The sequence below is a fragment of the Helianthus annuus genome, chromosome 11 (genome assembly GCF_002127325.2).
Source record: "Helianthus annuus cultivar XRQ/B chromosome 11, HanXRQr2.0-SUNRISE, whole genome shotgun sequence".
Taxonomy (NCBI): Eukaryota; Viridiplantae; Streptophyta; class Magnoliopsida; order Asterales; family Asteraceae; genus Helianthus; species Helianthus annuus.
This window is the reverse complement of record NC_035443.2, coordinates 140,031,152-140,053,713: the sequence shown is the minus strand read 5'-3', so window position 1 is coordinate 140,053,713 and position 22,562 is coordinate 140,031,152. Positions and strand designations below refer to the sequence as shown.

The 22,562-nt window shown below is 30.4% G+C and overlaps 1 protein-coding gene across 1 annotated transcript; it reads right to left on the bottom strand.

The window, feature by feature from the left end:
• Positions 1-1,419: 1,419 nt before the first annotated feature.
• Positions 1,420-5,590, bottom strand: LOC110890573 (DNA-binding protein DDB_G0278111). The gene is made up of 7 exons (XM_022138186.2): positions 5,454-5,590; positions 3,421-3,486; positions 3,281-3,330; positions 2,608-2,672; positions 1,869-1,960; positions 1,715-1,786; positions 1,420-1,631 (listed from the first exon to the last, which is right to left on the bottom strand). The coding sequence occupies exons 1-7, from the start codon at positions 5,454-5,456 to the stop codon at positions 1,593-1,595; spliced, it is 387 nt and encodes a 128-aa protein (XP_021993878.1). The 5' UTR covers positions 5,457-5,590; the 3' UTR covers positions 1,420-1,592.
• Between the last annotated feature and the right edge of the window lie 16,972 nt (positions 5,591-22,562).

Genomic DNA, 22,562 nt, shown 5'->3' with positions numbered 1-22,562 from the left:
AAGCACCAGCTTCCAGGTATAGATGTAATCCATTAACCCCTTTGAAAACATAAATGAAACTTCTATCACAAGCAATTAAGATTTCTTTAGATACAAAAGAGAATGAAAAGATTTTGACCTCTGGTGGTCATCATGATCAAAATCATAGCCAAGATCCTCAAACATACATAATCAAAACCACAAAACATTATGTTAAGACCAAAAAAATATTTACATGTGATAGACCTGTGTATTATACGGGATAAATTTGCAAGACATATTGGCAGATTAATTACTTCTGAAGAGCCCCAACACATCCAAGAAACCATACATACGCAAGATATACCACCACATCAAATAATCATAAGAAATGGGATATTCACATATAATCTCATTCACAAAATCTTATACAGATACATCAAAGTATCAGAGATATTGTATATCAATTTTGCGGTCAACCCGCTAGCTACATGTTATGACTATAATATTCGGTCAAACCGCTAACTATAGTTTTGGGAAACGACAAATCAAACCGGCCAGGTTGGATGATCAGCCGAATTAGTAAATGGCAATGAGATGATGAGATTTTTAGTCACTTTTGGTGCCCTAATTCATTATCCATCATTAATACAAATCGCAAATAGAGAACAAATTAAAAAACGACACACAATTAACAACACAATTTTTATCAGATTACAAATGGTTTGGTGTCGTATAAACTCATGGATCTATGTTGAAATAAACTAATAAAAACAAAGAATCAAACATTCAGAAGCATATACCAACCTTGATCTTTTTCTCTACTTGCGGGGAATTGAAAAACCCGATCCATCAAAAACTTATCAGATGAAGATCGATCGGCTGGATCAGGGGCTTCTCCGTTAGGGTTTCAAATAGGAAAGAAGATGAAAACTTGAAGAATGAAAAGGAAATTAATCGTGAATAAAACTTCAAGATCTGAAAAAGTTGAAGATGATAAAGATACATGGATTAGAGTTTTTGTGTTTGAGACAATTGAAGAAGTATGAAATCGCCAGAGAATTGAAGAAGATGATAATTAGGGTTTTTGAATAATGCGTGTTTGAGAAGCCGCTTGTAAACAAATTGCCGCTCAAAAAGAAGAGTAATGGTTTAAGCAAATGCCAGGTGGCAATTAGAGGATTAAAATAATGCCAAGTGGCACCAAAATGTTTTGTTTTAATATAGATAATAGATAGGTATATGTGAGAGAAGGGAGGAGGAGGAGGCCCGTCGACTTCGTCTGTGGGGAGCCGGATACGCCGGGACGGGAAGAGGGGGGCGGTGTGGGGGACCGGCGCCGCGCCTCGCCGGCCCCCATACCGCTTAGTCTTACCAAACAGCCCCCCGGTTCTCCTTTATTCAGCCCACAGACACACAATTACCCATTTTAACTTTACCAAACCTTTTGGCACCATTACATTCACCAGAAATAACTACTCAAGTTTAAATAGCCCAGTCACATTACAAGAATAGATCAAATTTAAAAGAATTACATAATGCTTAAACTTTAACCACACAAACAAGTCAAGTGAACACTACCCAGAAGCGTAGTAGATAACACTATAACAACCGTCGAACAAACCAACATTAATCTAGTCATCATCGTCAAGCACGCTCCGACGCCTCTGAATCTACAGTAAATTATAAACAAAATCAACTTCAAATCAATCAATTTTTTAAACTATAAAAAATGAGAAATGACGTTCAAACTTACTGTCACTTTGGTTTGTTTGGTTGTTTGGGTGTTGATTTGTTCCAACAATGATATCAGCTTTTCTTCGGAAACCTGCATTTAGTTACCAACAAATTAATAAACACATCGATAAACGTTAATGATGAAATTACATGTAATTACGAAAAAGAACAACCTTCTCAACAATCTGACCCATTTGGGCGGCCCTTAGTATAACATCTTCAACTCCTCGGGCCTTCTCAGGCTTCACTAACGCTATCCGGGCAACTGTATGTATAAAAACATGTAATTTAACAGAATGATAGAACATCAATGGCTACAACACTGTGATAATTATTTTATACATAACGACAATTATCTAAGCCGTTCCAAAGAAAATAATGGCAGCGGGTTGGAAAAAGAAGCAACACCGAAGTTGCACGTAGAAATAAACAAATAAGGTTAAAATGGCTGGTTCGGTTTATACAGCCTGTTCCAAGTTCCAAACCGCCGGCCGAACCATTAAACTGCCAAAACCCGCCAAAACCGAACAGCAGAGATCTCAAACTAGCCGACTTGCTTGGTTTGGGCGGTTCAGTCAGTTTCAACATATATGTACACCCCTAGTCACAACAAATGCAATCTTAACTAGTCGATAACAGTCAACCTCTAGTAGATGAATAACCATAATTGACCGACTAGAGTTGAGCCAAAAATCTCATATATTGTAGCCCTTATAGTTTATATGATAAAAAAAATGATTAGTTTTGGAAAAAAAAGTTCCAATTTTAAATGGATAAAATATTGGCAGAAAAAAAAAAGAAAGAAATGAAACCGAAGAAGTTACATGTGCTGAAGCATATAAATTAGGGCAATTCTAATAGTTGAACACCTTTTGCATGAAAAAGAGAACACAGATCCTGAAATTTACTTACGTCTTTCACGTGCTTGAGATGACAATATCTGACTAAGCATCATTTGCCTTCGTTCATCTGCCTCGCTGGATGAGTTTGTTTAAGAAGTTCAAATCAGTTAAAATAAATAACAATCACTCCCTTAGTAACAAACTATATTCCCAGTTTCCCACTAATCTTTTTGTTGTTTAGTCATCCTTGACAAAATTTCCACTAGTACCAAATACAATTGTAAAAGATTCTTTTAAATCAGCCAAGTTACCGGTCCACACGTTGGATTGGTCGAACAAGTTTCAAAACAGGACGGTGTCATAAATAGTTTATTTAAAAAAATATAGAGCATGTCCTGAATAAAATACAAAATAATTTATATTTTGGTGTGGATTTGCAATGTTAATAAAAAATGAAGCCTTGTATAAACAAACATTAAGTAGTAAATGAGGAATCAATAAATGAGATTTTAAAAGGAAAAAACATAAACAAATTGTGAAATCCAATCCGACCGGCGACCATCCAGTGTGGTTTAAATGGAGGTGGCTTTAATAGACTCAACCAGACCGGTTACATAGCTGGTTTGCGATTTGACAGGCCGATCCGGTTCTGAAAACAATGACTTATTTTTGTAACAAAGAGGCCTACTTGAACTATAAGAATATGAGGCTATTAATGTTACTAATTCAAGAAGGAAAACAACCTTTTAGCTTCATCCTGAGCTTTCTGCTGATCAGGGGTTTGCTGACTTCCCTGTTTATAGACAAGTTCCATAACTAATATTTAACACCGCCGATAGAAAACTTGAAATTAAATGAGCAAATTAACATAAACTTCACTTACACCCCCATGTTTAGCCATTAGCTCCTGCATTCTTCTTTGCCTGATAGCTTCCAGTTCTGGGTCAGCCTGTAACACACCCAAACATTGTTGTCCAGCCAATCAGACAATAGCAGTGAATCACATCTGACAAATAAGAATCGAAACTAACTCTAAATTGCAGATTGACCATAGCAAAATATGAATCCAAAGTCCAAACTAACCCCTAGATTATGAATTGACCATAGTAGAACTATAGATACACTTTTAAATAGTTCAGAAATTTACAATCCTCATCCTCCTATGCTTCATAATTAGTTGAAGTTATTTACGTCATAATTAATAGTTTAAGAACACTATCTTTACCTTAAACAGACAAAAGTAGAACATTAAAGACCGCATTAATATAAAAATCTTCTACAAATACTAACATACAGTGTAGAGTGAGAATCCAGCACTCTACAATGAACACTTACACGACAGCTTCATATATATCCTTCCTAATTAATATCTTAAGAAAATCATCATCCATTTTGATCTTCCTTGTTAACTTTATCATTAGAATGATGAACATTTGCATAGAATTTGAGGTTCTGTTTATAATTTACTTCCTCGTTAACATTTAGAGTAAAGTACACAGATAGTCCCCGCGGTTTTCCAAAATTTTGAAAACCGTCGTTAACAATAAGAAATTACAAAGAAAGTCTAAAACTTTTGCAATACACCTTTAGTCCAAAGTAACTTTTGCGCTTTGTAACACCTTTAGTCCATGAAAACAGATGGGGTTAACTTTTTTGTTAACAGATGGGGACTAAAAGTGTTACCAATTGGAAAAGTTCGGACTAGAGCATAGTTGTTAATAGCGAATAGCGACAAGGAACCTATAAGCTACATCGCGAATAGCGACCGCTATTTTATAAATAGCGATACACTAGAAAAAGAATTTTGAAAATTGTTATATATGTATTACATCAAAATACCCTGGTATATATGCCATTTTACATGTATATTTAACAAAAACCTATAATTCCAGCTATTTTATAGCTATATCTAATTGCTATTTACACCAAAAAAAAAAAAAAAAAAAAACCTAACTGTCACTATTCACGCTATTGGTCGCTATGACCCAGATAGCGACACTTGGTCGCCTTGCTACATAGCGCGCTATAGCGGTCGCTATAGCCGCTATTGACAACCATTACAAATTACAAAAGTTTGGACTATCTGTTCAATTTCTCATACTTAAAGACGATTTCCAAAATTTTGAAAACCACAGGGACTATCCGTATACTTTACTAACAAGTAACATTTATCTTGCCTCAACCAACCGTATGCCATTTATATATGCTCCTAAAACCAGCACAAGAAGAAAATAGCTCTATATATCTAAAAAATACAAAAGTAGAACATTAAAGACCGCGTTCATTATTCCTTATGAGACATATAAGATATTAAGAATCTTCTATAAATACGATAGAGAGTGAGAATCCATCACTGAACGAGTGAACAGTGAACCCGGCAGCTTCATATATGCCCTTCCTCCTAATTAGTAACTTAATACATCGGCAAAATAATTATAAATTTTGATCTTCTTCTTTAACTTTATCATTAGAACGATGAACAGGTGCATAGAATTTGAGGTTTCGGTTCTAAACTTCTAATTCACTTCATCACTAACATTGATCTTGCTACAGTTGACCTTATACCAAATCATGTTCCTAAAACCTAGACAAAGAGTAAGTAGCCCTAACTATCTCAAAAACACACCCATAAGCATGACAAAATCAGATAAAACTGAAATTCAAATTCAGATTCCATCTCAGCAGAATTCATATCAACAAGCATCGTAGAAACAACAATCAATCGTAAACATCACAAGTAAAATTTAACAAAATTCGATAATATAGATCACAAATCGTACAAGAATGTAAATATAATCCAAAAGGCGATGATAATCATAATAGCCCTAGGTAAATTGGATTCAAATTATAATCGGCATTCATACATATAGATACATACGCATCTGTCTACATGATGAGGAAGAGTAAAGAAGATACCATTGGTGTCGGAAAACCCTAATTCGGAGGCGGAGCCTGTTGATTTGGAACGAACAGTGGTGTGAAGGTGGCGTTTATAGGACGCGTTTGGATGTAGATGTGAAAGTGTTGGTGCAAATTTTAGTTCCATTTCAAAATTCGATTATTTTAGAAGTAGTTTAAAACCCGTGTGTTACACGGGTTGAATAAATATAATTTTATACATTAAGTAATAAAAATATATCTTAAAAAAACACATGTGTTGCATAGGTTGAATAAAACTGTATATTACAAAGGTTGAATAAAACTATGTATTATATAAGTTGAATAAAATGTAATTTAATCGGTTGACACATACAGTCATCAAAACATGTCTTTAAAAATGAATTTCAAAGTACTATTTATTAATTATAAGGGGAAACAAAAAATAGATAGCATCAATAAATGATACGTGTCACTCATAGGTTTGTTTATTATATAGTATAGATATAGATTCGTAGACTATACTCATATAAGTTATTTAGTTTAGAATTAATGGAGAGAAAAAAAAAACTTAGCCGTTTAAAAAAAATACAAGTTATTTTATTTATAATTTTTGTTTTATATAAGGCATTCGTAGACTACAAAGAACCTAATTTAACGATCATTATTTTATACTTAAAATAGAAAGCAGATTATTATTTTCTAGCATACCCGTTTATTCACCCAACAACAAATTATAATATAACCCGTAATATATTAAGCTATGAGTTATAATATAATAATATGTCAGTAAATGGGTAAATTCAAAATAATCGACTTTCAATAATACATATTTTTAAATTTAAAATAATCAATAATTTTAGTATTATATAATAATGATTAGATTTGATTTAATATTATCTTTTAATTGAGAATTGATGATCAACATTTATCCTCAAAATTGTAAATTATTTAATTTAATAAGAAAACAAAAAAATAGATAGTCTCAATGAATGACAAGTGTCCTATAATTGGTTTCTTTTATTATAATAGATAGATTTAAGCGTAACCATAGGGTTACCGTCGGCACTCCGTAACGGGTTCGAAACGTAGATAGAAATAAGCAAATCGTGAGAGTTAAAGTTGTTTGATGCTTTAGTTAAGGGACTAAACATGTCATTGTTAAAGTTGAAAGGCTAAAGTTGTTTAGTTAAGGGGATAAACATATCATACCAAAGTTGATGGGCTAAAGTTGGTTAATGACAAAGTTAAAGGGTCAAAGTTGATTGATATGATAAAATAGCATATTTATTTATTTAGAGTAAACTGTCATTTTGGTCCCTGTGGTTTGGGCAGTTTTGTCATTTTAGTTCAAATCTCAATTTTTTTAAATCTTGGTCCTGTAGTTTCACTTTTATTGTCATTTTAGTCCAAAATTCAAAAACCCTCATTTTTTACTGTTCCAACATGCCTATTTTGTCTTTTTTTGTAGTGGCATTTTGGTCATTCTGATTTTAATATAACATATATTTCCATTCACCAAATACCTAGAAGACAGCTCCTTCTTGTTCCGACATTGGTATTTGGTGCAGCATCTCTAATTGGTATTTGGTGAATCCATAGTTGGTTAATCGCATCTCCGATGGAACACCACCTGCCACACCCCTCTCGCACCCCCACCCCCACCCCACCACCACCTGCCACCACCCTCTCGCACTAGCACCACCACCTGCTCAAACTCCTTCTTAACCATCTCCAGCTCCATTTCGCCCAACCGATTCAGATCCGAATCACACCAATTCAATGAAACCTGATTCAATCAACAATGAGGTAACTTATGACACAAACCTGATTCAATCAACAACGAGGATTAACACGAATTCAATCAAACCGGCCTCATCATCTTCATCATCGGCATACCCTATGTGTTACATTATTATATCTCTGTTAGGGTTTCCAAAACTTGCAGAACATCCAACACCAAGATTCAGTTCCTATTTTCCCTCTCTCTCATACTTTCTCTCTATAGGGTTTCCAGAATTCCAAATCTTCTTACACACACAACTGCAATTAACCTCCATCAATGGCGGTGAGACTAACGGCAGGCGTAATATCGGCGATATGTGGCGGAAATTTGCAAACGACGGACGCGAAACCGATGATTCAGGTGTTGGATGTTCGACAAGTTCAGTTGCAAATGATGTGCAAATGATGGGAACAGACGGCGTACCCTGTGTGTTAGGGTTTTACTAGGGGGTTGAAAATGATGTGCTTTGATCTACTGTGTGTTGGGGTTTTACTAGGGGGTTGAAGATGTCTTTGGTTAGGGTTTTGATCCAGGGGTTGAAGATGATGAAATAGTGTTTATGAATATTAAGAGGGGTATTTAAATGTGTTAATAATTTATTTGCTTTAGCTTTTTAATTAAGAAAATGTTAAATTTAAAGTAGTTGGACAAAAATAGCCATGCACAAAAAAGACAAAATAGACAGGTGGTAACAGTAAAAAATAGGACTTTTTGAATTTTGTACTAAAATGACAATAAAAGTGAAACCACAAGGACTCAGATTTTAAAAGTTTGAGATTTGGACTAAAATGGCAAAAATGCCCAAACCACATGGACCAAAATGACAGTTTACTCATTTATTTATAGTAGAGTTAATTACAAATATGGACCCTATGAGTTATAGCTAGTTTCACCTCTAGATAATAACTTTTTTTTACAGGTTTAGGTTTATGGTTTCAATTTTGTAACACATTTGGTCACTAACACTAAAATTAGTTAATTTTATCAATATTATGACTAAAATACTCTTCCATTTTTTTTATCAATGTAGCACCTTTGGGTACTAACACATAATTTTATTTAAGTATAAATCAATTTTACAAAATCTATTCATTTCTTTTATTTTCATGTTTTTATTATATCTCTTAATTAACATAAAATATATTTATTTTTATTATTTTCATCTTTTTATTAAATTTCTTATTTAACATAAAATCTACTAGTTACACCAGTATTTTTTTTGTTCATTTATATTTTACTATTTTAGAACTTATACAGTTTTTATATTTATTATATTGATCACTAAGATATAAATTATTTTAAATTATTTTCTTATTAATTGAATATTTATATCACCATAAGCAAACCAGAGCTCTTGAGAATCAGACATTTTGCATCAATGGAGTTCGAGTGTGGGTATCGACCTTATTAATGGAAGTTCGCGACATATTTTGAGAGCATCACATCTAATATGTCCATATACGCCCATCTGAAATTAAAATACTAAAAAATATCACGTTAACTAAAAAGATAGAAACTGTAAATGAACAAAAAAATACTAGTGCAACTAGAAGATTTTATGTTAAATAAGAAATTTAATAAAAAGATGAAAATAAAAAATAAATAGATTTTATGTTAATTAAGAGATATAATAAAAAGATGAAAATAAAAAAATAGATTTTGTAAAATTGATTTAAACTTAAATAAAATTAGGTGTTATTACCCAAAGGTGTTACATTGATAAAATTAAAAAAAAAATGGAAGGGTATTTTAGTCATTATATTAATAAATTAACTAATTTTGATGTTAGTACCCAAATGTGTTACAAAATTGAAACCATAAAACCTGAACTTGTTAAAAAAAAGTTAGTACTCAAAGGTGAAACTAGCTATAAACCATAGGGTCCATCTGTGTTGTTAACTCTTTATAGTATACATAATTTGAGTTAAACACATATTGACCTGCTAAACTTTAAAACTAAACTTTCGTGGTTGAATTTTTATGTATTTTGAGTCCCTTACGAGTTGGTGATACCTACCGTTTATTAACCATTAGATATTATATTATATTATAATTATAATTATATTATATTATATTATAATACATATTAAATTATGTCATGTTAGCTACAGTAAGGTATATGTCTGTTGTATTTTGGTTATCAAAGTTTCTTTTTTTTTAACTTTTTATATCTTACTTTACTTTTATAAATCAAAAAAGAAAATATAAATAATTCATAATTTTATACTCAACTACTTTTTCTTCTATATGTTAAATATGTTAAACAAACAGTGTGTTGTATTTTTTTTATATTTTATTTATTTTTAGAATAAATAAAGGCTTATCTTATTTTTATTCAATTTATTTTTTAATTATATTATATTATATTATATTATATTATATTATATTATATTATATTATATTATATTATATTATATTATATTATATTATATTATATTATATTATATTATATTATATTATATTATATTATACATTATAATACATCTTGTTAGGCTGTTAGCTACAATAATAACATGTTTTCTTTGTATTATGGTCACTAATTTTTTTTTCTGGACTTTAATAAGCCACAAAAAAACCAAGGCTTATTTTATTTTATTTTATAAAACAGATAGAAAATATAAATAATTCATAATTTTATACACAGATATTTTTTATTCTATCTATTAAATATGTTAAACAAATTGTGTGTTATATTTTTCACACACACACATATATATATATATAGAATAATTATAGTCTTATCTTACTTTTTAGTAAATTTATTTATTAATTGTAATAATGTCACGGTTTTACTTGAGTTTAATTTAGCATGTAACTTTGCGTTATTTGTAAATATACTGTCAAATGTGTTTTTATCTGCATTTCGACACAAGTTTTTTTATCTACACTCGCGTGGTTTTTCTCGAATTTAATATAAGACGAAACGTACTGTTGTAATGCGCGGGAAATTTATCTACTTTTTTTGTTACATTTTATTTAGTGTTTGGGTGTTTTACACCTTTATATTTTGTACCTTTATATTAGTCTTTACCATTTGATTTGTACACGGATTCCCTGTCACAACACATGGTAGGAAATTCCTAGTGTTGTAAAATTTTTAGTATACACGCATACACGATTTAGAATATTAAAAAACTAGTGTTTCTAGTGTTGAAAAAACACTAATCACTTTATTTAACATCCCCATCTATAGTTATTGTTATTAAAATATTTTAGTTTGAATCATTCGAGTAAGTAATGTTAATAAATTTTCCAGTAAAATTATTTCTTTCTTTAATTAAGTAACAGTTATAATTACCAACGGGGTGTTGGTTTATTGATAAAGACAAAAAACTTTAAATACCTGAGTTTGAAATATAAGTCTTAGGTTCAAGTCTCACGGACGACAAGGATTAAAAGAAATTTGTCGTTAAAAAGTAATAATTAGAATTCAATTTTTATATTAACTTTTATGAAAAAAAACATTAACATAATTAGATTTTAAACTTAAAATAAAGGAAATTAAAATTTTTTGGTGAGATTTGGAATCGTTTATTTTATTACTATAAAGAAGCAATAAATATAGGCATCAAGATTTGTAACTTGTGCTTAGGGCATTTTTCAAAAAAAAAAAAAAAAAAAAAACTTGAATTTTTACTTTTAACCCAAAAGGTTTTTACCTTTTTCATTTTAACCCTACATATTTTGTTTTTTAAATTTAACCCAAAACTTTTCATTATTTGCAATTTAACTTCAAAACTTTTGTTACTTATACTTTTCATCTTTCGCAAATTTTCGTTTTGCGTATAGTTCTAAATTTTTCGAGTTAACACGACGTAACGTGCATGTGTGGTTCAACATTTTTACCTATATTTTTCCATGTTTGACAGGTTCGTCGCAACACGCATATCCTAGGTCGAGTCAGCGTTGGTGGTCGATGACGGGTTTTGACACCATTTTACGCCCCGCCGCAACGCGGGGTGTGCTTTGGGGGGTTTTCAAAGAAAAAATGGTTATGCATATAGTTGTCGTAACTTTGGCTTTGTGGGTTTAAAAAAAATGTTTTTTTTTTTTACTTTTTACCAAAAAGTATTTAATAAATTACTTTTAACCCAAAACTATTTGTTTGTTTACTTTTAACCCAAAACTTTTTATCTTTTGCATTCTATCCTCATAACTTTTTTTACTTTCAACTTTGGTCCTTTATAGTTTTCATTTTACGCAAATTTTTCGCTATATGCTTGGTTCTAAATTTTGTGACTTAACACATCGCAAGGTGCGTCTTTGGTTTAACGTTTTTACGTTTCGTTCTAAATTTTGCGAGTTAACATGACGCAACGTGTGTGTGTAGGTGAACGTTTTTTACATCGTCTTTTTTCCCCGTTTGACAGGTTTAACATAACGTGCGGGTCCTAGATCAACTTAGTTATAACTAAAGAATCCCCGCCGCATTGCGGCAGGTCTCAATCCTAGTTATAATAAGAATTCAAGATAATAAATTAACAATTGACTTTAACTATGGCATATCTATACTATATTATAATACATGAGGGAATGATTCCCAAAAGTTAAGAACTTCTTCCCCCATTATTTATAAACAAACCCCTAGAATGATGGTAATGTGGTCTTTTAAACCATAATTATTTTTTAGTCCCTGGATCTATTACATTTAAATCCTTGACATTTAACATAATTATGGGTAATTAGTTACACTCCCCCCCTCTTTAATTCTTTAATGTATTCCTGCGATATCTTACAACCCGTAATGTTTTAAAAAAATCCAAAGGTACCATGACGACCGGCACATTTTTTAAACGTTTCGATAGTTGTCTTTTTTAGTTTCGCCGTGCGTTCATAAAGTACAAATAGCCGATGCGTAAATGTACAATTGATTAAAGCCAACATTTGTTTTCTACCCAAGCCAGCTTTGACCATTACCTAGCTACCGTACATTAACATTTGTTTTTTACCCAAGTTTTTTATTTTGAACGACCTTAATAAACTAAAATATTCCCTAATTTTACTTGTACAGAGTCAGTTGTTGTGGCATGTTTAATATAGTAAGTATAGATAAAACTCACAACAAACTTTCTATTAAACATGCCACAACAAACTAAACAGGATATGTGCATCTTATTTTAAAAACTTAAAACTCACAACAAACTTCCTAAATAAATGGATGACCAATCTAAAACTAAACCCTAATGGAATACAAATACATAGCAAACACTCACAATTCTACATTTCTATTGCTAAACAGATTTAAAACATAGAGCCAGTTCTGAATTCTTGATGCGAAAAAACAAGCATGCGATATTGAAAAATCTAAGGTCGGTTCTATGATAAGTTTTGTTATATCGCAATAATGAATAATTGTTTTCTTTTATTTACTTTTATGTGAATACTAACTTATTTGATTTTTCATATTCAACACACCAATTTAAACACCCCAGTTGTTGAACAAGCTTTTGTTAGTTTTTAAGTAATATTTTCGCTTATAATCTTTCATATTAACAAGTTCGTTATATTATTATTTGGTGTTTTATTGTAGGATGATGGTGATAATAGTGTTGAAATTATTTCTAATGGTGCAATGTTCAGTCCATACAAGTCTAAGCTTCAACGTCAATTTAGTGAAGAGGTAATTTTAAAATTTATTTAATCTTTTTTAAATTTTTTTATTCTATATTTGTTCTTTTTTTAAATTTATTTAATCATTTTTTAACTTTTTTATTAAATTTTTGTTTTTTAAGGATCGGAAGTATGAGAATCAAAAGAAAAGATCTAAGAGACTCTCTGAATGGAAATGGGTCGAGGTTATAAATTTAGATGATTCTGAGGACGATGAGAAAGAAGATGAATTAGATGATACTGCTGATTCGAGCACAAACAAGAAAAACAGATCAAAAAAGTAGAGATTTTAGATGAAATATATCAAGTGTTTTTATGTTTTTTTTCATTTTCAGTTGTTTTAGTTTGATATAGACTATCCCTTGAATAATAAAGTTTATTTTATATTTGAAGTTTATGTTTTGTGTTATTTTATTGCACTTATAATTTACATCTCGATTGAACTAATATACTTTAGTACTTAATCATGTTCGTATTATATAATTTACATGTTCGTACTTGATCATCTCCAAAGAGATAAATTCGATTACCAAGAATGGCCAAAACATGAAAACTACCTCTTGGTTTGGAGTAAATTCAAGATTGTATTTACAAAGCACACTAAACTTATTCAATTTAACAGTCGTGTTTCACGAGGATTTCGTATATATCCATTAGTGCCTTCTATAAAAAAAAAGTGTTGGACGACACGAGATATGAAAAAATAATTATATAATATTATAGATTTTTCGAATAATTTGTATTTCTTAAATAAAAAGATAAAGTTAATAAAGATATAAACTTTTACATCCTATTTTTTTTATAAAAACTGTTTTATAAAAATATGATTTTTTAAATATTTATAAAAATGAAATTTAACATTAGTTAAAGGTGTTTAAAACGTACCTACAACTCACCTACGATTTTTTACTTTTTACTTTTTCAAAAACGAAAATTTTAAAATTATAGTTTATTGGATGAGTATGATGTGGATATTTAAAAAAGTTATGGACTTTAAACAATAAAATTATAAACTTTATCATTTCACCAACAAAATAAACTTACTTTATAACGATAGCAACTTGTTTTTTATTTTTTGTCATTTGTTTAGTATTTTTTATTAACAAACGAATCTTTACATGTTTAAAACAGTTTTTCTATACTTTATTTATTATTAATTTTTATAACAAAACAAAACTTTGATATTTAGTAGATAGAAGATAAACTATGTTCCAAAATTTTAGGAATTATTTAATACTAATTTACGGATTAGTAGATAGATAGTAAACTATATCCCAAAATTTTAGGAATTATTTAATACTAATTTACGATATTTAGTAGATAAATAGTAAACTATGTCCCAAAATTTTAGAAATTATAAGTCAACTAATAAAAAAAATTATTGCAGTTATTCTTGGATATTAATCTAATAATTTGTATTTTTTAATTAAAAAGTAATAAAGTAATAAACTTTAAAGCTAAACTAAAAAACTGAACTTACTATGATATAAAGTTAATAAAAAAATAATTATTTTATAAACATTTTTATAACAAGTAATATAAATAAAATACTCCAGAAATTTACAATCTTTACTATATAAATTCTAAACTGGGTTCCAAATTTTTAGGAATTATAAGTTCAACTATATTGTTATAGATAATATTAGTCAGTTCTAAAATAATTATTTACCAACTTGACTAGATACATAGTAGTAGATTGTGTTGCATATTTTTAGAGATTATTAGTTAAAAGTAGACTCATATAGATAAGATTAGTTAGGAACTAAAAATTTGAACTTAGTATGATATAAAGTTAATAAAGATATAAACTCTTATCATCCTATTTTTTTATAAAAACAGTTTATGAAATCTTATAAAAATATAATTTTTTATATTTGTAAAAACCCGAAATTTAACAATTTAAGTTAAAGCTCTAAAACGTACTTACGAGTCAAATACTATTTTTTATTTTTATAAAAACGAAAATTTTAAACTTAAAGTTTATTGGATGAGTACTATGTGGATATTTATAAAAAGTTATGAACTTTAAAGAATAAAATTATACTTTATAATTTAACCAATAAAATAAACAAACTTTACAATTATAACAACTTATCTTTTATTTTTTGTCTTTTGATTATTAATTTTTATACAAAAAAACAATATTTTTTGTCTTTTGGTTATTATTTTTTATAAAAGAACAAAACTTTTACATATGTGTAAACTTATGACATATATCCACCACAATAATGTTATCATAAATATTATACGAATAAAAAAACTACCAGAAACGAGTTTTGCAATGCAAAGTGTCGCCCCCACCGCATCGCGCGGGCATCCTACTAGTACATATAAACAAATTTTGTTTAAGATAATAACCACAAATCTAGCTTGATCAATTTCTAATAAACTTTTATCTCAATTTTCTCTTTAAAGAACTTTAGTTCTTACACTTTGGCTAACAATTTAATATTTTGTAAACTTATTAATACACCATTTTCAAGTTTCTTCCATTTTATTACATCTTACTCGTTTAGAGCCCGTATGATAGATGGGTGAAACTAAATAATCAAGTGAATAAAAAATTACGTGAAACAACAGAAGCTGCCTTCATTTTAATGTGAAAGAAATTATGTTGTCAGAAGGCGTCAAAGTTCTAGTATCAATATCATTTAAAGATATAATATAAGCTTCTATAACACGATTAGAAAATGTAGTCTACTTGATGCCCCGCTCACGTTGTGGGGCGATGGCTGAATAATTCTCAATTAATCCAAAATGATGATAAGACCATATTTTTCAGGGGCGCAGGGCAAAAGTGTAGTTTTTCAGAACTAACGAGCAAGTGTTAGGCAGCTCCTTCACACGGGAAAAAATTAAATCTAGTCTAAGTACCCGTGTAATACACGGGTGGCTTTACACCAACTAAACACGTACAAATTCTAAACGTTTAATCGTTAAACTGTTATTTTGAAACCATAATATTTTAAGATTGTTGACAAAGTGTCAATACTACATCTCCTTAATGTTCATTAGATATTAAGTTTTTCTTAACGAAATCTTCATGATGTTTTCATGCCTTTTGGCGAATAAGACTTGAACCGGCAATGTTGACATCTAAAATTACATTAACACGTGAAAGTAGAGTCATAAATAACACACGCCAATACATGTTATCTTCTTAATCTTGTAAACAAAGATATTCGAAAATTGGGAATGACTAATGTAATTAGCTATAGATTGGAGAGATGCAATGATAAATTGGAGGGAAAAATATGAAAGAGGGGAATTGTAGGTACCATTTTATTTGAAAGGATTTCAAAGGAATATATGAAAAAGGAAACGGGAACTAAGTTAGAAAAAAAAAACGGTTTTATATTGGCAATAAGATGGGTAATAAAAGGACAAATGGCAAAACACGGGTTGCTAAACAAAAAACAATTTATACTTTAATGCGTAAATACTTTATTATAGGTTCATTCGAATAGAAACATTAGCTTTAGAACCCGTGTATTACATGGGTAGTCTCAAAGTAATTATATTATTAAACAGTGTTCACATAGACTTTTAAATGAAAACAAAACCTTCCATTACTTAGGTAAATATTAATTAAAATGAACTAAAAAAGGAAATACGAAAAAAAATCAAAAGTCCAAGATTTTCTTTATAGGCCACGTTTGTCTTATCCATTTGTCTTGGATCTTCTTGCTCTATATCATGATTACTCGGACTCGTTTTATTTAGTGGGTGTTTGGGATTCCTTATTTTCATCAACTTATAACCTATTAACTTTTTGAAAAGTTCAAAAGGACTTCTAACTTGTTCGGGATTGCATGTGATGTGAGTGAAGAAGTTAATAAGTCACAATTTTTGACTTATTAACTTTTCATAGAAGTCAAAAAGGACTTTTGAGAAGGAATTCCAAACATTTAGTATAAGATCAGCCAACCCAAGAATAGAAGAATCATACTCTAAAAGGGATCTAAAAGCATATGAACTACCTTCCTCAAAACTAAAAAATATCCATCTTTCACGAGTATCTTGAAAAAAGGTTAAATTCCTTTAGTCATACTCTTTAATACCAAACCATCCCCGGATACTAAATTACAAACAACAACAAAATACCAGGTTCTTATTTTTTAAACATATCAAGAATCCTCAAAACCCAAAACAATTTCTTTAAACAACATTTTCATTCATCAATTGTATTCAAGATTTCAAGTAATCAAAAAAATGTAGCCCACATCTCAAATCAAATCACTAAAACGAATGAAGAAACGACGCCTACACATAACACACATGATGAAAATCTCGAAGCAAAAGCATCAAATTACACATGCAAGTTAGTTCGCTTAAGTTTTAGTATATAAACACTATTATTCATTTTATTAAAAAAAACATATTATTATCAATTCATATATAAGAATTGACCCATTGGTAAGTAAATGGGGTGTTTAGATATGTGCACTTAAATAGACTAACGCAACCTAAAATAACAGAATCACCTATTTGCCCAAATCTCATCCTTATTATCGATAAAAGTGAAACTATTAACAATTTATGCCAAACACCCCTAAATCAAATTATAACACCCATTTTGTCACCTACTGTGTTATGTCGTATTGGTTAAGTTGTAATGAACTACATAGCAAAACTTGAAAATATGCATGTAAATAAACACCCAAAGAATATACATGCCATATAGTCAAAGTGCAAAAAACTAAGCTGGACAGCAAAACCTGAGACAAAAGTGCTTCAAGTTTCCCACTGTTCATCAAAGATGGGAAAAAGTCACCATGTCCTGGTGGGTTCCTTTAAATCAAACAGATCCACATATTAATATTTGAACAACTAACTCATACAAAATGTTGTCCATTCAAATCATGTGCCAAATGGGAGGCTTCATGAACACAACCATAGAGACAAACAGTTATTGCATTGAAGTAACAAAAAGAAAAATATTGGATTTTGAATTACCATCCATCCTTGTCAGTTTTCCCTTTATATGTAAATAGCAAATGTCTGTAATAGTCACCTTTATGTATCTTCGTGTGTGTCGAATGAGTTCATTCATTACATGTCTTTGGGTTCAATCAGTCTGCATGAACAACCAAACCAAGAATTATTCTCTTTTTCTAAATTTAACGCTCGTGAGTCTGTTCAGAATTTAATTCTCGAACATCCCTTGTCCAGTTTCTTTGTTTTTTGACATCTGGCTATCCATATGTTTGACAACTGAATATGCAAAGTAGCACAAAGATTGATTATTGACCGGTTCCAATTAGAAAAAATAAACATAAATTTGTCATACTCGACATTACAGGACTGTGATAATACCCTAAAAACAATCATAAATCTGATAACCTTTTTGGGATTGTTTCAATGAAAAACTTATTCACATCACCAAGTACCTTCAATCACATCTGAAATATACACAATTTCATATGAAACATCATAACAGCTTCATAAACATATAAACATTAATCATATAAATGCAAAATATAATAAGAAAAACGGAGTAAAAAATCGAGTAAAATAAGTAAATACCCATGAGCATGAGCTGCTCTAATGGCTTAATTGACTTGCGGATTCAGTGGAACACTATTCAAAAAAATTGTGATGTCTCTGAATTCAAAGTCGAGCTACGTACATACAAAGTTAAACAAAAAATCAGTCGATTTAAAAACAAAAACCATTATGTGAAGCATACATGATTTTGAGCAAAAAATAAAAAAATATCAAAAACTATTGAAGCTAAACATAAGTGAACATCATTCGGCTAACGGATCTTACACGGCATGAGATGTGACAAATAATAAATCTTTTGCCAATCTAACCAAATGTTCCCACCCAATATTTTCAATCTAGAATAAGCATCAATTAATAAAAAGTTAGTCAAGGAAACTAATTTGCTATGCATACATGTTGTCACCAGCTAATTACCTCAGCGTAAACGGCAACAAGAGAAAGATAATGTCAGGGCCATATTCATACTGTCATGAGCAATATGAAATTAAGACTTCAACAAACTATGCAATAGAAACTCTAATATTTATACATTTATAAACACTAAAGTAGAAAAATTAACATCAATTTTAAATAATATTCAGTAGCGTAGATTTCATAATCATATATAACACATCAGTTATTTATAAAACACAAAAGAAATGGATAAAAGATAAGTAAGCATTTTGCCTCATAACCCATTTTGACTCGTTACTAAACCCATCCAACACACTTAGTTTGCCACCTCTAACAGTTGCTTAAACTATTATATGTATTTGACACTATTAAATGCAAAGAATATTTTGTTAAACTATTAAATGTATTTGACATTAACAATCCATTTAAATCAATGTATTTGTTTTAGTTTCATAATTCATCTAACACACGTCCACTCAAAAGAAAACAATATAAAGCATATATATAGAGTAGGGTTCCTACGGAAAGTGTGTTTTTCCTAGAAAGTCTAGGAAGCGATCTTGTCCATCCGATTGGTGTGTTTAAGAGTTGAGATTAAATCAATGGCAATCTTGTAATAATTAACTATATTTAATAGATTGTTTTAAATGAGTAGGGGTAATTTCGTCCTTATGTGAGTTTTAAACCAATCAAAAATAACCGTCAGAGATATCACACCTCCTTAATTCACGCCAATTTCCCTCTCTATCTCTTTCTCTCTCTAAACCCAAATTCAGAAACCCCCAAAATCATACCAAAAATACCTAAAATCATGGATGAAGATAAGAGATTTTCCTTGTTCCATATACGTAAGATCAAGCTTTCATTGTCCTGCGTGTTTTACAAAGCGATTACGGGTGATTCTTGTTTGTAATTGACGGTATATTGCTGGTTGCAGGGAAGAGATTCAAAAAGCAGGAAACTTTGGAAAGGATAGATAGCAGCGGAACAGTTACCGGAAGCCGATCGAAATCTGGGGCGAAATCTGTTGATGTAAAACATATTTGTATGAATCTGCTTGCTGTTAAAACACAGCTGTATGAATCTGAATTGCTGTTAAAACACAGCTGTATGAATCTGAATGATAAAACACATTTGTATGAATCTGCTTGCTGTTAAAACACAGCTGTATGAATCTGAATGATAAAACACATTTGTATGAATCTGCTTGCTGTTAAAACACAGCTGTATGAATCTGAATGCTAAAACACAACTGTATGAATCTGCTTGCTGTTAAAACACAACTGTATGAATCTGCTTGCTGTTAAAACACACCTGTATGAATCTGAATGCTAAAACACAACTGTATGAATCTGCTTGCTGTTAAAACACAACTGTATGAATCTGAATGCTAAAACACAACTGTATGCATCTACTTGTTGTTAAAACACAATTGTTTGAATTTGAATGCTAAAACACAACTGTATGAATCTGCTTGCTGTTAAAACACAGCTGTATGAATCTAAATGCTAAAACACAACTGTATGAATCTGCTTGCTGTTAAAACACAACTGTATGAATCTGAATAATAAAACACAGTTATATGAATCTGCTTGCTGTTAAAACACATCACCAAGAACAAACTGTTAAAACACAGTATCAAGAACATGCTGATAGATTCCAGCAAGAAAACGAAGGAATTATTGATATTACGTGAGATCAGAAATCAAAAACAAAAAATTCCGAAATTTATGGATAGTTAGTTATTGAAGATAATTTCCTAAAATAAAAATAGATTGTGAAAGTACATAAATGCCCTTTTAGATAAAATCCTTCAATGCCACATGTCGCGTTCTTATTGCTTCCTAGACTTTCTAGGAAAAACACACTTTCCACCCAACTCCTATTCTAACTAACTAATACCTTTAATAACCTCTATCGGTTTCTTAAATCTGAGATCAATAGTTTTTCAGAATTTGTTTCGACCTCCCCCCCACCCTTTTTCTCGCTTCTCTTCAAGCTGATACAAAAAAAATATCCAGAGCATTTTCTTCAGAGATCCGATTTGAAAAATTAAAATGTTTTTTTTTTGCATTGAATGAAGGCTGGATTAATACCTAGATCAATATCATAACCATGTCAAATTTTGAAACTAAATTCTATAAACATGAACTTAATTTCAAAAATTATGTCAAGAAATTCACAGAACCATGTCAATATTGAAACTAAATTTGCAACCCTTTTGACATCCAAAATCAAAATTTACCCACTATCCTAAATCGAAAATACTAATCACTTTTACAGACAAAAACATGTAGAAACGGAAAGAAAAAAAATAAACCACATCAATTATTCGAATCAATTGCGATAAGAACACACATATCTTCATAAAAAATAACTTTATCAAAACCAATTCTCAAGAAACCCACATCGTGAACTCAAGAAACACTTACCTCAACAACATCTTCCTCTCTACCATCATCAAAAGCTTCATCATTGCTGACAACCAATGGTTTGAATTAGGATAAAATAGAAAAAATAACAATCTGCCTTCAAAAAGAAACAATCAAATAAATAAGTTTAAGAATTTGGGTTTGTTAACATGGCTTAAAACTTAAAGATAACACAAAGGAAGATGATGCATCAATGATATGCAACAAAAGATTAAAACTTCATTAATGCAAATTGGAAAGAAGATTTGATTACCTGATGTGTCCATGAATCGATTGCTGCCAAATAAATTCCATTATACTGTAATCGAAAATCTGAAATAAGAATCCCAGATTCTCAAAGAAAATCGATGTTCCTTTTGATTCAGATAAATAAGTTTCAGAATGATATGGAGCCGGTGATTTTAGGGTTTGGCACAGGACGATGGAGATTTCATTAGGGTTTGGCAAAGAACGATGGAGATTTCATATTTTTAGAAACCTTGAATTGATTGAATTTTTAGAAATTATGTGTATTGAAGAGCATTGAATACGAATTGAAGAGGAAGGAGAATAGATGAAATTAGAATGCCGCCCAAAATCACAATTCTCTGGCCAAAGAGAATAGCCACATCAAAGTCAAAAAGTCAACCATTATTTTGCTTTAGTATAAGAGATGGATAGATATAGATATGTTCCATATATTTTTTTAAATAAGCAATAAATATATGGATTGCATAGTTGTGAGTGAAAGAAAAAGAAAATATAATAAAAAAAGAAGAAAATGATTCTTTAATTAGACTGAGGTAGATAAAAAGAATAAAACAAGACTTTTTTAAGGTGAACAAATTGTAGCACTTAACGTGAGTTAATTTATATAAATAAAAATAAAAATTGCAATGTGGATGCTCTCACACTCCTCCCTTTCATGCCCATTAAGACGATGTTCAAAGTCAAAGTAACATCTATGTAGGTGAGAGTTGAGATGTTTCCCCATTATACATAGTCTTACCACAACATTAAACTACAATCAATTTCAAAAGTTATAGGGTTTTTCACTAAGTGGTTTCCACTTGGGAGGTCTCAAATTCAATTCTTACTAAGTGCAAATCTATTTCTATTATATATAATAAATGAAAGTTATTTGGGCCACGTGTCAGTATATTAGGGCATCGTTTTTCCCTTTTCCCGCCCAACAGTACCACTCCCCTTTACTCTCACCTTTTCACAAACCCTACTTTATTCTTCTCATTCACCTCTCCATACAAGATCCCCTTTCTTTCTGATGGTCATCCTTCTCCTTCTTCACATTTCCATCTCCTCAACAACGTCCGGCAGAGGTTACTTCTATTGGATACATCTGCGTTTGAAACCCTAAATCATGTACTGTCGAGTAGTTGAAGAACAAAATATTCATGTAAGATCTATTTATTTTCATTCAGA

What these genes read in the sequence shown, in the direction of transcription:
- LOC110890573 (XM_022138186.2), bottom strand. An exon ending in GCTCAGGATGAAGCTAAAAG is followed by an intron (nt 2,673 to 3,280) that starts GTTGTTTTCCTT and finishes AAACTCATCCAG; the next exon opens with CGAGGCAGATGAACGAAGGC. An exon ending in CCAAACAAACCAAAGTGACA is followed by an intron (nt 1,632 to 1,714) that starts GTAAGTTTGAAC and finishes AATTTACTGTAG; the next exon opens with ATTCAGAGGCGTCGGAGCGT.